An 18,475-nucleotide genomic window follows, 5' to 3' on the forward strand; every position below is an offset into this window, starting at 1 on the left:
TGTCAGGATAGTGTTCCATCCATCATGATACAGCATCTTAAGATTGGTACTCGGCCTTAACAAGAGCAATTCCTCTTTTGCACGTGAACATCATACTGACTATTATCCATAGGTCATCGAGATTTGGCTTCTAATAAGCACAAAGTGCCATGATTAAGCACATCTCTTTAATTCCGCATTTCCATCATAATTAGTTTGCATTTATCAACTTTGGACTTCATCCAGTACTCTTGGATCTAATTGCTTGACTGTTGAATTCCCCTTTTTATGATTTTTACTATTGTCTTTGAACACTGCCAGAGGAAATGTGGCCTTTTTATTGCCATGTCTGTTCAAATTTTTAGGTTTAATTACCTGTGCCAAGTATCCTACATTCTTCACCATACACAAAGTATTTCTGAGTTACAAATGTAATATAAAGAAACATGGCAGCTGATGTCATGGAGTCATAATAGTACAGAAGAGGTCCTTCAGCCAACGTTCTATCACAGTCTCTCCTACATTGGCTCTTCCCTACATCCTGCCTTGCATTATTCCACTTCCAGAGTAACCTGGCTAATGTGCACTGGAGTACATTATAATCATTTGAACTTAGCCACATTTAGTTCACTACACTGCCAGGTACTCAAAGCCCTGTGAATCTGTTGCTTCTGCAGCAGGACCAAATGATCCTGGTTGTATTAGGATGCAGTCATGTGCCACTCTTTCCTGTTCTGTTTCTATGCTGCACATCTCTCTGGGCATTTGGAATGAATGATAACATTATTAACAGTGCTAGCCTTTCCAATCTTGTTTAAGATTCTTTTATCTGCCTTTATATATCCGGAGAGTCTGTACCTGCCCTCAAACCTGCAAGTATTGACACACCTCTGGGCTCCCTTGCAAATACCAGCATGGCCTAACAGGCAGCTTGCAAATATTGATATATTAGCAGGGATTCCCTGTCCTAACCTCTGAAAGACACTGTTGAATTTCAAAGAAAATAATACTCCTGTTGCAGAAAATGTTTTTATTAGTTTGAGGCAGCTGAAATGATCTGCGCTCAAGTCTATAGAATTCTGAATCGGCTACGCTTCTGGTACTTGGTCTCCGTGACCCTGAGGGACAGAATCTGGTGTCCATAAAGCCTCACCAGCAGCACCTCCTCCCTGCCACCCTGCCTAACACTTTATAGTCCTGTAGATTTGAAGATTTCTTCAATATTCTGTGAGGTTTCCGATCATCAACAGGCAGCATGGTGGTACAGTGATTAACATTGCTGCCTCACAGTGCCAGCAGCTTGGGTTCAATTCTGGCCTCTGGTCACTGTCTATGTGAAGTTTGCACATTCTCCCCATGTCTGCGTAGGTTTCCTCAGGGTGCTCTGGTTTCCTCCTACACTCCAAAGATATGCGAGTTAGGTTGATTGGCCATGCTAAATTGCCTCTAGTGTCAGGGGGATTAGCAGGGTAAATATGTGGGTTTTAGGAATATGGCCTGAGTGAGCCCTATTGTAGTCAGTGCAGACGCGACTGGGCCAAATGGCCTCCTTCTGCACTGTAGATTCTATTGCTCATCATTCTCCAAGAAAAATGGAAGAACATTGCTTTGTCTTTCCCTTGTCAAATACACATTCATTTGATTCATTCACAGAATCCCCAAATCTAATTTGCTCTGATTAAAAGTCCATGTAAGTTGTTTTGGAACAAGAATTTGTTTAATGAGTTTACTACCCCTCTCCCCTTGCTTTGCAACATTATAAATAAATCTGTGGTGCATTGCATGGCCAGAATCTCTACAATCTGTTGATTCATCTCCGTAATTAGCATCCAGAAGGCCAAACATTTTCACCAGAAGTGGCCCCAAGGGGTGAGACACATGTATTCTATCACTTTATATTCATCAGAAAGCTGATTGAGTGACTGGGCTGCAGCTCCTAATGCACAATCATTGAATTCTGTGTAAATTTGTCATTCATTGACTTCTATGTATGTGTAAGTATAAAATTAAAAATCAATGGCTGAGTGATGAAAAACCCCGTGCAGATCAAACGTTGAAAGAAAAAAACACAATCTCCTGGATTCAAAATGTTATTGTTTCTAAGTTGTATTTTGCAAAGTCCAGCTGGATGAAAGAGTTCATTGTCCTACTGTTTTCTTGTTCAGAGCTCACTCTTACCCCTCAGTTCAACATAATAAATGCTCTTACTTCTTTCAAAAGTCAATCGTGCCCAGATAGACAGTGGAATATTGGTTCAGAATTACTCCAGAGTTATCAGATAGAGCTTTAACTAAAATGTGAACTTACCTACCTTTTTTATTGGTTGGGGAGGATATTAGAAAGCCATTGACAGTGTTTATTGAAGATGGTTCTCTGTGGCTTGGTGCCTCAATCAGCACTATAGATAAAACCATTTCACAGCTTTGAGTGGGATCATGTGTAAAACAACTTAACCGTTCAGTTGAATGCTAACAGCACCGAAACTGTAAGTGAGATATGATTAAGTGACCATTGTCTGAACAGACATTCCATCAATCTACCACATGAGTCAACATGAAGGCAGGTAATTGGAAAATTGGTCAACGTTGGAGGAGTGCCTCGAAAGAAAAGGTGGAGAGGTTTTCTGTAGGGAGTTCCAGAATCTTGAGCTAAGCAGATGGAAGCACAGCCCTCAGTAATTGGGTAATGAAAACTGGGGATGCACATGAGGCCGGAATTACAGCACAGAGATCTCAGAGGATTGTAAGGCTGGAATATACTCTAAAGATAGGGAAGAGCAAGGCCATGCAGGAACTTAGAAGCATGGATATGAATTTTTAAGTTAGAGTGTTGTTGGCCCAGGATCCAGTGCAAGTCTGAGTGCTGATGTCGTGGGTGATCGGGACTTGGTGGGAATTAGGATAAATAAGCTTATATTTATTGAGCACAGGCTGTAGAAGACCACCAGAGAGCATTGGAATAGCTAAGTCTAGAAGCATCAAAGAATGAGGGTTTCACCAGCAGTTGGGTCTGAGACAAGAACAGAGATAAGGGATGGTATAGAGGTGAAAAGAGATGATCTTGGTGGTGGAGAGCATATAGCATAGGTAGTTCAAGGCAGAGCCAAAGAGGACGATCAAGTTGCAAATAGTCTGGTTCAGCATCACACAGTAGCGAGGGAGTGGGCTAGAGTTGGTAGCAAGTAAATGGAGTTAGTGAAGGAAATCAAAGGCAATAGCTTTGACCTTGCCAGTGTTTAATCGAGGGAAATTCAATACTCGATGTGAGACAAGCAATGTGACAAATCTGAGGGGGCAGAGGTTTTGTGGTGAGGCAGATTTGATTGTTGTCAGTCTACAGCTGGGAACTGATTGTAAGTTTTTGGATGATGGTGTCTCAGAGTCTGCATGGGTGATAGTACAGGAGCAGGAGGAGAAGACATTACAGGTGATTCTCCAGCTATGAATGGACAGATAGGCTGGAACAATGCACAAGCTGTTCAACCCAACTATACAATGGAATAGATGCATTGTAGGTGTATGTACTGTGGTGTACTGTGCCAAAAGCTGCTGACAAGTCAAAAATAATGAGAAGCAATAACTTACCACAGCTACAGTTGCATAAAATGTATTTTGTGATTTCCATGAGGGAACGGAGTCCCAAAACTGAATAGTTTGAGTTTGGAGTTGGGGAAGATGGACTTTGGAGATAAGGATTTACTCAAGGACTTAGTAGGAGAATGGGAAGTTGGAAATGGGGCAATAGTTCGCAATGGCAGAGAGGTTAAGAGTGGATATATTGAGCAGAAGGTGACTATGACAGATTTGAAGTGGAGAGGAAGTACTGAGGTGAGGGAACTGTTGGTATTAACATGGGGTTCAAGAACGGCGGTTGGATGGTCAAAAGTTGCCGAGAACTGGGTTGAGATAACAATAGTTGGATTCCATGAACAAGATGAGTTTAACAAAGGGCGTGATGTGGGGTGGGGGGATTAGGCAAAACAACTCGAGAAAGAACTGCAGAAATTGCACATGGGACAGTCAGTGAATTGGAGCAACCAACAGATAACATGTAAGATTGCCAGAAAAAGATCGATACGCTATGAATGTGATGCGAAACACAAACATAGCCTACCAGGTCATTCATCTGTTAGCATTCCATTCCTAGAAAAGGAAAGGAGAGAGTGCAGAATGTAGTGCTACAATCATAGCTAGGGTGTAGAGAAAGATCAACTTATTGCGAAGTAGGACCATTCAAAAGTCTGATGGCAGCAGGAAGAAGTTGTTCTTGACTTGGTTGGTATGTAACCTCAGACTTTTGTATATTTTTCTTGATGGAAGAAAGTGGAAGAGAGAATGTCCAGGGTGCACGGGTTCCTTAATTATGCTGGCTGCTTTGCCAAGGCAGCAGGAAGTGTAGTCAGAGGAAACAGCACTTATATGAACATTTTCTTTTGTATTTTTAGGTGCTATACAGAAGAGATGGCACAGTAAACAGTACACTGTTACAGACAGTGGGACACAATATATATATACCGATTCATGATGAGGGAGACTATATTGTGGAAGTGCGAGCCTATGGCGAAGGAGGAGATGGAGCAGTGAACTCAGTCAAAATTTCTAAAAGTAAGTTGATGGTTATTCCTTTTCTCAAGAAGTTGTGTGTACAGAGAGCAGTTTTAATGGGCTCTGTGAGACATTGAGGAGTGGCTGATTGATGAAAGGATGAGGCCCTCTTTGTTCCCTAAGGCCTGAGCGCAGGGAAAGCAGAAATTTGCTGTTTGTGTACAGTTAGTGGGAGAAGGACAAAAAAAATCTAATTTCCCCATCGCAGCCTTCTGAAAGATAATGGTTTTTGCAACATGAATTTTACTGGGGTGTTCAATGCTACTTACTCTTTATGGGTGGAATTTTTTACTGACATCTGACTGTGATTGTCCTCCAGTTTCAGTTGGATTTTCCTCGTTCTGCCCTTTGGCGTCCCTTGATCTAGAGCTCCATGCTTATCTCTTCAGTCCTGTTTATAATACAATATATTTCTGGGATGTTTCTTCTCATGCACCTTTTAGGAAGGCAAAAAAGTGCCACTTTCTTCAGTTTTCTGAAACTGCGGATAAGTTACTTTCAAACTTTAAGCTTGTGTCTTGACTGTCAAAGTGAGATATATGTTGTACGCCCATGTGATTAGTGAGATAGATCCCCACAGAAGAAGTCTATGCACCATCATGATGGAACATGTTGACTTGCCATGCATGTACAGTAAGCCTACATGTTGACGAGTGGGTGGCCTTTTTTTTAATACAGTGAAATTCAGCTAGGTTTCAAAGATAAGGGCTGAGATTTTCCCAATCCCTGTGCTGCTCGAGTAGCACAGCGGGTCAGAAGACATCAGTGGGCCAATCACAAGTATCCCAGGCCCTCTTTTCTGATGTAATCAGCCCTGCCCCACAAATCCATATTTCCATATGATTAGTGAGGCCCGCTAATATCTCCCCCCGTGCTGGGAGAGGTTTCCACAGCAGGGTTTACAACTGCTCCCCACCAGTGGGGACAGAAGCCATTGAGGCCCCCGAGGAGGGAGGGGGCAGGGGGAGGGTGGGGGCAGGCGCTGTGAGCCAAAGACAATGTGAAGGGGCGGGGCCAGAGGGGATGGCACCCACTGGAGGCTGATTGATGGTCATGGGAGTGGGATCCACTGCCGCTCTGCAACGAGATCGGTGGGAGAGAGAGTGAGGGGTATTTGAGGCTAGCCGGGGGCTGAGAGGAGATTGGTGCTGGCCAGGGGGATGGTTTGGAGCTGGCCATATGGGGGCTGGAGGGAGATCTCAGCTACTCGGGGGGGCTGGTCGGGGCAAGTCATGGTGGGGGGAGTTTGGGCTGGCCGTGGGCAGGAGGGGGGGAGTCGGATAGACTCGGGATTGCTGGGGGGGAGCCTGCAACAGAAATCAGGAGGTCAGCGATCACGAGGTGAATTAGGAAGCCAGCGATCAAGATAGGGAGACCAGCGGTTGGGGGGTCAGCGATGGAGGGGGAGGGAGGTAGGAGGTGGGGGTGAGGGTGAGGGGTGTGCAGTGCTTATGTGCCGATCTCTCCACTGACAGATCAGCACATGCGCAGTGGCCGGCTCAGCACACTGATTCTGGCCTTCCCGGTGGGATGAGGCCTCTTCCCCCACTTACCACTGTGAATTCCCCCTGAGGGGAAATTCTCCTGTTTTTCTGCCTGTTGGGTACTTAGTTTGTTTTTGGGAAAATTCTAGCCAACATATTGAATTTAGTCATTTTAATCAACAAGGTTGCTGCAAAACCCAACAGCAGGAATGGGGAGTCAACTTGAAACGTCTGTGGAAAACCCTTTTATAAGTAACCTTTCAGAATATTTGCACAGAGGAGCCTAACAATGGGCTGAATTTTGGTATGACCCTGCTAATGCTACCTGGCTGATTATCCAGCTTACTAACACAAATGTTTCTTTACAGTGATATACACTGCACAACCCTCAAGTGTTGTACTGGATTCATGCTCATTTCTGAAGTCACCTCTCACTGGCTCTTTGGAAAGTGCTAACATCATGTGAAAAATGTCCTGGTGATGCGACCTTTTCTCCCCCCAGAACTGTGTCAAGGTTTTGCATTAAGTTTAAGATGTGATAAATGCTTTGCCTGCCTGTTTTAACACAGCTGTTTGAGCCTATCTGAAGTCATTCTTTGTGGCGGTTTTGCAATACTGTGCAATCGTGTTTCCTCCAAATCTGCAAGGAAATCTTAATTATCTCCAGATGCTGTTTAATATCCATTTATCCCCATAGGCACAACATGAGTGCATCAGACAGCTTAGTTCACACTGTACCAAGGCACATATCTGCTGCACCCTGCAGCATTCCCACACATATAGAACATCACCTGAGCTGCAGCTATAGGCAAGCATTTGAATTTTATTTTTGCACTTACATCTTAATGTTCATCAGGATGGGGAATTAAGATTCAATATCTCCGATGGTATGTTGTAAACTAGAGAAGTCCATTAGCCTGTATGACGTTGATTTGCTTTAATTCTTAGAGAAACGTTTGACTCTCACAGCCCAATTTTCAACAGCAAGTCATGCAAATCGTGTAGGAAACAGAATATGTTTCCTACTAAACACTCACAGGGGCTCCATTGTGAGTTTATCTGGTGTGAAAGTCATGCAATGTCACATAGCCAATCTAGGAGCAAGTGAACGATTGGGTGCTGATGTTGTTCGCATCAATCTTGGGTTTGCAAGGAAAAGGTCGCGAGAATCGTCCTTTCTGATTGTTATTCAGCCTCCCCACTCCCTGAAGGTCATGCGGATCAGGGTTGTGCCTTGCTGTGCTCTGTGGCTGGACAGCCAGCCAACATTCATTGCAAGAATTCTCCCCTCTGAATTGCCACTATTTGAATGAACTATCAGCCTACACTTGTGACCTTTGGAAACCCACTACAGTCAACACCTTGAGGGGAACAAATTGGAACAGATCAGGCATACACTGCCTATGTCTAATAGCCAGTAATAACTCTTGCAGAATAATGACTTCTTTGGCAAATGATGTAAATGTGTTTTCATCTGATTGAACGAGATAGTGCGAACGCTTCGAATCGTATTTACTTCCTAAAACACATTATTTTTTCCCATTTTAATGATTTGACACAAAATGTATTTGACTAGTTCAGTCACTATGAATTAGTGGTCCTGGTGTGGTAAAACGGTGCAACACTGCAACTGGGTGAAACAGCATTGGAGATCCACCTGTTTGGTATCAGGCATGCTATATGGACAAGGACAAAACGGTGAGATGTCACAGTGAATGGGAGAAAATAATAGTCCTCACAGGACCCTTTTGATAAATAGCTGGATATTGTCCATTTTGGAGATGGTGTTCAGAGATCAAATGGACTGAATAGCCACCATTATTCAAACCTATCTTGTTATTATGGCTTAATTCTCTTCCCAGTTCAAAGTTTATTGTATTCATTTGCTTTAAACTTTGCTCAGTTATTTACCTTTGCATTCGTGTTCACTTCTACATTTTTACTATCTTGATCACCTATATCAGGTTTTACACAGTCACAACCAAACCATAACTATCGGTGTTTAAATTTTGAACTTTTCAACTGTGTCTTGCTAGCTACAATCTGGTTGCTGCTCTCCCAACCCAGATTCCAAATTGAATGTGAGACTTTATAGGTGCTGAATTATTCTTTTCTACAGAGAGAAGCAAAGAATGTACAGAACCGGTGACTTGACGCAATCAACTTATCCTGAGAGGAAAATTATAGATCTGTGTTTCCATTGGCTCCACCAGCTCCTAGTACCAGCCATGTTTATAGCATAGATTGGAACTGACAGAGAGAAATGCGTATACGTGCAGTCTGCTTCAGTGCTATAGTGTAAAAGTGCATTGATCACTAACTAACATATGGAAGGCAGTATATCCGGTTTTACATGTAACAAAATAAGCAAAACAGATAAAGGTGAACTGTATTCCTATGGGAAAAGATACAAGTGTCAGCCTCAGCTCAGTTGGTAGCTCTCTTGTCTCTGAGTTATACAATCCTGTATTATCCCTCAAGAACAATCAGTGCATTTTCACCCTTAACTCTTGATTTTATCCCTCAAGGAGAATCAGTGCATTTACACCCTCATCTCCTGACTTTATCCTTCAGAAAGATTCAGTGCATCTAAACCCTCATCTCCTGGTATTATCCCTCAAGAAAAATCAGTGCAATTAAATCCTCTTCTCTTGGTATTATCATTCGAGACATATCAGTACATTTACACCTTCATCTCCTGATCCCTCGAGAAGATTCAGTGCATTTATATCCTCATCTCCTGAGATTTTCACTTGAGAAGAATCAGCGCACCTCATCTCCGGGCATCTAGCATTTCTTCTTCTGCTTCCTTGCTGAATCTTGTTCTCCTTCCATGCTGAATCTTGTTCTCCATGCCATTTCGTCACTGCCAGTCAGACCTCAGCTGTGCCAAGGATATATATGAATATTTTTCTGCATTAATTTTTCAAGTTCAAGGATATATTTTGCAAAACACAGACTTCTCAGTGGAATTTGCCAGAAAGTAGATATTTTAGAGAAGAATTTCCCATTGCTGAAGGTTTGGCAACCAAGGAAATGGCAGAACTTCTATTATTTCTGTAGTCAGCGTTAGTCCTTAATTGCTCAGAAATGACCAGTTTTGAAGATTGACCTGGATCTGATTTAATTCTTTAGACTCAAGCTAAGTCAGAATTAAAATACTTTCTAATGTAAGTAGCATTATTTAGAAGAGATAATACATGCTTAAGATACACATGAGGTGTGCTGTGTTCATTGGTTTCACCTTATGGGTACATTGAATTTGCAAACGGCATGGTAGTTCTTTGATATGGACTAGATTATTCCAGGGAATGATATGACAGCAGTAGCTGTAGCTTTTGGTGTTGGCTGCACGTTGCAGTCTGACCAATGCTGCCACATATCCCATGTCCCATTCACCAGTCTGTTCAGTGTTGTCGGTAAGAGGTATCCAGTTATGACCATGCATATTTACTTATTCTAAAACACATTACATTACTTTTAAGTTTGTTTTATTCATTCATGGGACATGGGCATCGCTAGCTGGTCAACATTTATTGCCCATTCCTAGTTGCCCAAGGGCAGTTGAGAGTCAACCATATTGCTGTGGATCTGGAGCCACATGTAGACCAGACCAAGTAAGGATGGCAGATTTCCTTCCCTAAAGGACATTAGTGAACCAGATGTGTTTCTCCAAATATCGACAATGATTTTATTGTAATTAATAGATTCTTAGTTCTGGATTTTTTTTATTGAATTCAGATTCCAATATCTGCTGTGGCGGGATTCAAACCAGGGTCCCCAGAACACTAGCTGATTTTCTGAATTAATAATACTACTAGGCCATCTCCTCCCCACTGAAGTCAGTCAGTCGATCGCCTGGGTGTCTTTGAAACTTGGAGCTGGGTTTTTTTACCCCCACAGAGTGAAAGTACAGAGGTGGGTGCAAAAAACTGTGCTGGTTTCCTGGCACCATCCCACCCCAGGGCCATTTTCCTGGAGACAGGATCAGAAGCAAATGGGCTAGCCTGGCCACGAGTAGCAGGTGGTCAATTCAAGTAAGTTAAAGGCCAGTTAAGAAGCCAACTGGGATTTTTCTGTTGGTTTGTGGGCCTCCGCAACTTTGGAAACTGGGCTAGCTGCTTGGAGACCACGCCCCCGCAACGAACAGTGCACCAGGCTGGCTTTGAGGCCTTCCCACTCTCCCTGGCCACAACTGCAGCCAAAGGTCAAACTGTGGAAGAGTTCCCCCACCATTTTGCTGACCTGACAGCTGCGTCAATTTCTTTAATTCCAAAGTTTTAGAAAATGCTGGGACGGCATCCAACGATGTCTCTCTCTCTTACCTGAAACAGCAGATTTCAACTTCCTGGAGGAACTCTGTATTTACCCTCCAGCCTTGAGAGCCAGTTGAACCTTCGGTTCAGAACAGAAAGAGAGTTAACACATGTAACTGTATGGAATTTGCATGTTCTCCCCGTGCCTGCATGAGTTTCCTCCCAGTGCTCCACTTTCCCCCCACAATCTAAAAATGTGCAGGTTAGGTGGATTGACCATGTAAATGCACGGGATTATGAGAAAAGGGTGGAGTGAGGGGCCTGGGTGTGATGCAGGGTCAGTGCAGGTACGATGGGCTGGATGGCCTCTTTCGGCACTGTAGGGATTCTATGATTAAACTACCACTGGGTCATAACATTGCATGGGTGAAAGAGCTGTTTCAGCTTTATTGGGAACTGGCCTAAAGTGTTCCTCCTCATCCTCCATATCTGAATTTCCACTGTATATCTACAAAGAACAACAATATCATTATCAATGAATTCAGCAACACAAACATTACATCATGAGATTGCTCTTTTCCCAGTACTCTCAAAGTCAAAAGGAAATCCTTTCAGATAACTGAAGTTCTTGTGGGTGGGGATAATCAGTGATGTTCTTCTCATCTGATGGATGGAAGGAGCCTTTGTTATCTTTATTAGAGCAACTTTTGTGTAGCCTAATAATAATGATATTATTTCCAACTGGTTCATTAGATTTGGCTTTAATTCATGCAGTTATTGGATTATCTTAATGAATGTTTTATCCTGCTAAAAACACTAGTGAGATGAGGGCATTTACGCAAGTTGCTTTGATCTACTGTACATTGCCTGCAATGGCAGTGGAAGCAGATAAATTGACAACTTTCAAAAGGAGTTAAATATTTGCTTGAAAAGGAAAGATCTGCAGGGCAGTGGTGAATCAGCGAGTAGACTCTCAGAGCCTGTGCACATGTAATGGACTAAATGGTCACCTCCTGTGTGGTACAATTAGGTGACTCTGTGATTTTATACTTGTAAGATAAAGGGACAACAAGGATCACCAGCTTCTTTGTTCAGTTGAAGAATAAGGACTAATGGGATAAAATGGAATAACAACGCATCCAAACCACTTCAAATAAACAGCCTGTACACCAGGGATTGAAAGACAGAAGACCCATTGCAAGAGCCTCCAAAGGCTGATGTCTCGAATGACTAGATGTCTCTAATGCTTGTCCAAAGGGGTAAATCGGCATCTCTGTGGTCTGGCACAATGCCACTCTGACAATAACCCCCAGCTGCCATCTGATTTGTTTCTTCCTGCGTTCCTCCCTGTCGAGCAATCACTTTGGCGGCATCCAGCAACGCTGCAACTGCCAACCAAGCCAAGCTTGGAATCATGCCATCTGAATCCAAATAATGGCCTAATCAAGAATTTAGACCCAGTCTCCTACATACTGAAGTGTGTCACCACATTGTCCATGACAGGCTGGGGAGGAGGCCAGGAGGATGGTGAAGCTTTTCATGATGTGGGTATGCCGGCGTTGGACTGGCGTAAACACAGTAAAAAGTCTGACAACACCAGGTTTTAGTCCAACCGATTTATTTCGGGTTACTACCCCGAAAGCTTGTGAGTCTATTATCAAATAAATCGGTTGGACTAAAACCTGGTGTTGTCAGACTTTTTACGAAGCTTTTCATGTCATTTCTCTACAGTCTGTTAGTGACATTTAATTACAAAAATAGTAATAGCGATATGGACTTTGCTGTAACGTATACAGTCACAATCCAATTCTTGCATCCTGAATATTATTTAGAATATTCAGCTACAATAATATTTATCTGGATCTTCACTATTTCTTCACTGGGAGGCTTTTGCAAGTTGGCAGTGAAAAGAAAGGCCCAATGCAATCGGTTCACTTCATCCTCCATGTCACTAAATATTTACTTGTTCAATATTATATTAGTGCTTTGGCGTAATTTGGTACATTCCATGCTTTGATAGGAATGTCTGACAAGTGCTTGTACATATAAATTCCTTTGAATAAATATTTAATTCCAAGATGACATGTGGGAGTTTCAGCTTTAGATCCTTGAGCTGGCAATCCAACCATAACTATTCAAATAACCTCAATTGCAAATTCAGAGTCACAAATATGAACATATGCACTCTCTATTTCCTCATCCTTCACAACCAACGGGGCTGTCCTCACCTGGTTCAATTCTTCCTGATCCAGTCTCCTGCAAGAGCTTCCCTTCCCTTCCCTCAACGCTACATCTGGAGTATCCCCTCCTTGGCTCTCCTCTATCATCAGTTAGGTGTTGCATGTTATCCAAAAAAAATTAATATCAACTTCCATGTGTGCATTAATGACACACACAATTGTTCCTCACCACCACCTCTCTCTACCCCGGCTTTCACTGCCTCTGTGTTGTGGGATTGCCCGTCTGTCATCCAGCACTGAATAAACCAGGATTTCTTCCTATGAGGCATTAGGAAGGCCAAAGCCACTGGCTGGAATTCTCTGACCTCGCCGGCAGCCAGAATTTTCCATTCCTGCTATAGTGAATGGAATTTTGACTAAATGCCAAATTCTCCATACTCGCTGGCAGCGGTGACGGGACGAATGAGAATGGAGAATCCCGGCCATTGTCTTCGGTCCTAACCGAGAAAATCTCTTCTCTCGTCACCAATTCCATCTTCTTTAGTCATTGTCTCATACTACTGAAGCAAGAACAATCAAGCTCAAATAGATATTGTCAAAGTGATGAACTTCAGATGAGGAAATTACCAAATGATGCCTACTATTGTTTGGTAAGTCATTTTAGAGAAAATTGCAAATGATACAAACCATATGGAAGTCAACCTGCATTTGAGCTGTTTTTTAACTGGCATTGACTATGAATTCTTTCACTATTTGAGTTAACTGCTACCAGCTGAGGCATGAAGTTATTGAAGGTTGTGAGAGATTCTTGCATACCTTGGCTGGAGCCATGTGGTAAATTGGTGTGATGGATTTGCTCAGGAAGAAAGTATTGAGGATAAAACAAGTGATTGAAAAGAGTGACCATGTATAGTTACCTCAAAATTGAAAAAGCTGCTGTTATGTGTTGAGTTCACAATGTAGATGATGTACGACTCTGCTTTTAGCTCATGTAAATGACCCCACTAATTCTCAATGGCCAAATCAATGTAAATTTTGGAATTGAAAAAAATATCTAATTTACATTCTGTTGGCATGTCACTACTAGCTATCTAAATTTTAGCAACCAGGCTTATAATAATGCCAGTTTCCTGAGCTTCTATCTATTCATGGAATGAGCGTAGTACTGGGGATCCGTACTTGATTTGACCCCTGCACTGGTAATTGCGAGTTAAACAATGTGGACCACTGTGTATGTGCAGCTCTAGTACTTGCTACTGTATCCTTCTGTCAGACAAAAAAAATCACAGTGGCAAGCAAAATCAGTCCAACTGGTGAAATGGCCAAAATAAGCACTGCAAAGGGGGGAAAGCCTACAATGATAAAAATGCCTTTTAAGTATCCATCAGATTATAACTTTGAAGCTCTGATAGCACCAGGTTCTGATATTGTTGGCAACAAAAAGGTGAGATTTGGCTGTCAGCTGTCCTGTTTAGTTTATGCTTGTTCTGGACTTAGTTGTGGGGTGTACTCGATATTGTAGAGGTTTGGGTTTTCCCAGCTAATTGCTCCAACTCTGGGTGCAAGCAACAAATTATGCAATTTTAGCATTCCACAGACTTTAGCAGCATAGAGCTGTGAATTTGGTGGGCAGAAAACAATAATGCATTCTCTTCTACCTGTAACCTCTATTACCTATAATGGGATTCTCCATTATAAATTCTCTATTTTTACTGTAGTAAAGTCCTCTTTATTGAGACTCTCCAAAAACTGTAAATAAGGCTTTAAGTTATTCTTGTACTGAGGTACTTTGTTATACCTACAATGAGTATTGCTTTCTATTGAGGCTTCATGTATTGCTCCTTAGTGAGGCTTTTTTTAATGGCTAATAATAATGATCAGTCTGGGTATTCTGTTCTTCATTCATTCATGTGTTGTGGGCATCACTGGCCCATCCCTGAGGACATTTAAGAGTTAACTACATTGCCATATGTGTTGTTATGATCCCTTTGGAGACTGATAACTTTAAAAAATAAATTTAAGCTTTCACTTAACAACTGAACAGGTGACTCAACAAGGTTTCACATTTGGAGATGCTTACTGTAACATAACAGACTGAAAACACCATTGACTAAATACTATTTTTGTGGGCAACTTGTACGGCAATCTACAGAAGAGATTGGTCCACTTTGGTAGGAAGAATGGTAGGAAGGACTATTACTTACGGGGCGAAAAACTGCAGCAGGCGACGGTGCAGAGGGACCTCGGGGTCCTTGTGCATGAGTCGCAAAAACCCAGCTTGCAGGTGCAGCAGGTGGTCAGGAAGGCGAATGGGATGCTGGCCTTCATAGCGAAGGGGATTGAATATAAAAGTAGGGAGGTCTTGCTGCAGCTGTATAGGGCATTGGTGAGGCCGCAACTGGAGTACTGTGTGCATTTTTGGGCGCCGCACCTGCGCAAAGATATTTTGGCCTTGGAGGGAGTGCAGACGAGGTTTACTAGGCTGATACCGGAGTTGAGGGGGTTGAGCTATGAGGAGAGGCTGAATAAACTGGGCTTGTACTCGTTAGAGTTTAGAAGAATGAGAGGAGATCTCATTGAGACGTATAAGATGATGAATGGGATGGATAGGATAGAGGTGGAGAGACTCTTCCCGCTCAAAAAAGACAATAGGACTAGGGGGCACAGCCTCAAGATAAAAGGGGGGCGGTTTAGAACGGAGTTGAGGAGGAACTTCTTCACTCAAAGGGTGGTGAATCTCTGGAATTCTCTGCCCGTTGAAGTGGTGGAGGCTGCCTCGCTAAATATTTTTAAGATGCGGGTTGATGGGTTTTTGATAGGAGAGGGGATTAAGGGTTATGGGGAGAGGGCGGGAAAGTGGAACTGAGCCACGACAGATCAGCCATGATCTTATTGAATGGCGGGGCAGGCTCGAAGGGCTGGATGGCCTACTCCTGCTCCTATTTCTTATGTTCTTATGTTCTTATAAGAGAAGTTTTCACACAACTGAAGAAACCCACCATCAGGTATATATTACATTATCCTTTAAGTAGACATTTCCAGAATCAGTTCAAAGTGATTCGTAGCTCCCAAAGGGTTACTTCTGATCGTTTCCTTTCCCAGTTTGGAAACTTTCATGGTGCCAATTTTCCTGACGATTTCTCCCTCTAGTTAAGCTAGGCCAATTTTCAAGTCTGGTTTTTTAACTCCCCATAAATTAGATCTTTACATTCTGAGTGGAAACTTTCACCCTGATGGTGAACCACAGTATCCAGCTACTTATCGCTGCTCTCCCTTTCCTAGATCCTGGAAGACAAACTGTGTCTGTGAGGTTTCAGCAATATCTTAGAAACCCATCCCCTCTCAAAACCCATTTCTATGGCAACGTAAATCAAATGTGCCTAGTATCAGTAGAAATGTTGATTAGCTGTCCTTCAGAGCCCAGCGGTCTTTCCATCTTGGTATGAGAACAAGATGCTGAGTTGAAATTACAAGCGACAGGAAGGTTGGGGTCATGCTTGTGGACTAAACAAAGGTTTTCTGCAAAGCGGTCACCCAGTCAACATTGAGGAAACCATGTTGGGAGCAATGAATACAGTAGACTTATGTAATGGTAACTAAACATAGAAATTGTATTGCAAATAGTAGTGCTCCTTTATAAAGGGGGAAGTTTCTTTATAAAGAAAAGGGTTGTTCTACTATTCCTTGAAGGGATATCAACATGTCAACATGAAAAGGGAAATGTGTCATGTGATCCCATCTTCATTGGACTTTCGCTGTGAGCACAGCACCTGCACGCAGCTCTGACATGTTCAAGCTTTACACCCTATGTATAACTCTCTCATATGCCTAAACTTAATAAATGAATCCACAATGTGTTTACCCAATCTCTTATGAGTGATTGATGCCTTGTGTCTTGTATAGTAACTAGGCCCAAGCAATTATATCAACATAATAACACAACAGAATTATTTGCTGTCAGGCAGCCCTTTCTAAACATACTGGATTTAACAACACACAATAGACCAGGGCTGTTTATCTGTTACTGAGACTAACTAGTTGCTCATTGCTTACAGTCTTTGGAGAAACACCTACAATTAGCACCTCTTGTTTGGTATTTTATTTAAACTGGTATCAATCTCTTGTCACAAGCAGTCACTTTGGATTGAGGATGATTTGTTTCCACTCTATTTCGATGGGTTCTGAGATGTTTGATAGATCCAATACACATTCTGCTGTCTCTTCCGCATGTGGGACAGGTGGGGCTTGAAGGTTTGTGCATTCCCACTCATGCCTCAACCTCACCTCTGCAAGTTCCCAATGTCTCTGGATGTGTTTGGTGCCTTCTCGGACATGATGTCTCCGTTTTGGTCAGTCACAATCCAGGGTTTCCAGAGGAGGCGGCTTTGTTTAACCTCTTTGGGCATGCATTGAGGATATCCCTAAAGTATTTCCGCTGTTCTCCTGGGAGCCTCCTGCCACAACCAGGTTCTTAATAGGGCAGTTATTCCAAGAGTCTTGGTCCCACCCGGGGGGGAGCTGGTTCAGAGTGATTAGTATCTCTATGCTGGGCAGTGTGACTTGAGAGAGAACAGAGATGGGGAAGATGGTGTGGGTATGGTAAACAGTGTCAGCATAATTTTGAGAAAGTAAAGAAAAAAATGGCAGATCAGAAGTGAGGGCACCATGGGGAATGAAACAGAAGCACCAGCTAAACTGTTTGTTTAATTGTTGAGAGAGAGGCAGAGTGGCTGTTTGATTTAGGAAGCTTGAAAGAGAAGTCTGTGTTTCCAAGAGGGTGGAGTTTGGATTTAAAAGCGTGACGTTCGAGCTCAATCCCTTGGAAATCAGAATGTCAGTTTATAATTTGGATTTAGGTCAATTAATTATGAAGTTCCAAAGTACTTAAATGCATCATTTTTAATATAAACATTCACATTTTTCTAGGGAGCTTACCCCGGGACTCCCCTAGAAATGCACCATCAATTTTGTGCCTTCCATTCAGCTTTTCAGGTACTTTTGTTCCTTTTCCTCTAGTAACAATGAAGAAATGTCAGGGCAGGTGTTCCTCTTTAAGGCTTGGGGCATACAGGCGGGTTGTAAAGAGGAGAATCAGCTTGGAGACCAATGCATATAGCCATCCTGCCCCCTCCCCACCCCTTCACTGACTGCATGTCCCCCCACTGTCCCCACCCATTTTACTCTTTGTAATCCAACCCAGCCAAGCACTAAAGAGGAAGCTCTTGCCCTAGTTGTGCATGCCCATCGTTTAAGTTAGAAAACCCATGTGATAACATAATTTCACATCAGGCCCGTTCTTTATTTGTCAGTTTGTTGGCTGTTAGGTCATCTTTTACTAATTGTCTAGGTTGCACATATTATAGCACATGTTTGTATTGCCATATAGACCCTATATAATTTTCTATCACTAGGAATGGGGAGGTGATTGAGTAGTGCTGGTGTCACTGGACTAGTAATCCAGAAACCCAGGGTAATACCTATGTTCGAGTCCCACCTCCTCCTGGTGAAATTTGAATTCAATACAAATTTGGAATTAACATTTGATGATGACCATAAAACTATTGTTATAAAAACTTGGTTCACTACTGTCCTTGAGGGAAAGAAATCTGTTGTCCATGTGACTCCAGACCCACAGAAATGTGGTGGACTCTTAAAATGACCTCTAAACAAGAGAAATTGGAGATGGACAATAAATGATGGCAGTGACACCCATATACTTGCAAAATTTTTATTTAAAAAGACAGGTTGATTCAGTTTCTCCTCCAGGACTAGATTCAAGTTGGAATTACCCTTCGCAAGCACACTTGGTGTCTTTGTGACCAGCTACATCCAAAAGGTGACATCTCCATCCTTCCAGTCAAATGGAGTTTAACTTCCTACATTTTCTGTTGTACTGGGTTGAGATATTTTTAGAAATATCTTTTGGTGAGAGCCTTAATGAATCTGTGGATTGAACTGTCAACAACTGGTAA

General features: G+C 42.5%; 1 protein-coding gene across 4 annotated transcripts in view; it reads left to right on the forward strand.

Annotated features, from left to right (window-relative positions):
- cntn1b (contactin 1b) overlaps positions 1 to 18,475 on the forward strand; it is a 683,679-nt gene that overhangs the window by 624,544 nt on the left and 40,660 nt on the right. For all 4 annotated transcript variants that reach the window (XM_080190723.1, XM_080190722.1, XM_080190724.1 and 1 more), the window contains one exon: positions 4,424 to 4,583. In XM_080190723.1, the coding sequence (XP_080046849.1) occupies positions 4,424 to 4,583 (160 nt within the window). The remainder of the gene's footprint in view (positions 1 to 4,423; positions 4,584 to 18,475) is intronic.

Source organism: Carcharhinus amblyrhynchos, chromosome 6 (assembly GCF_965287045.1).
Source record: "Carcharhinus amblyrhynchos chromosome 6, sCarAmb.v2.hapA, whole genome shotgun sequence".
Classification (NCBI taxonomy): Eukaryota; Metazoa; Chordata; class Chondrichthyes; order Carcharhiniformes; family Carcharhinidae; genus Carcharhinus; species Carcharhinus amblyrhynchos.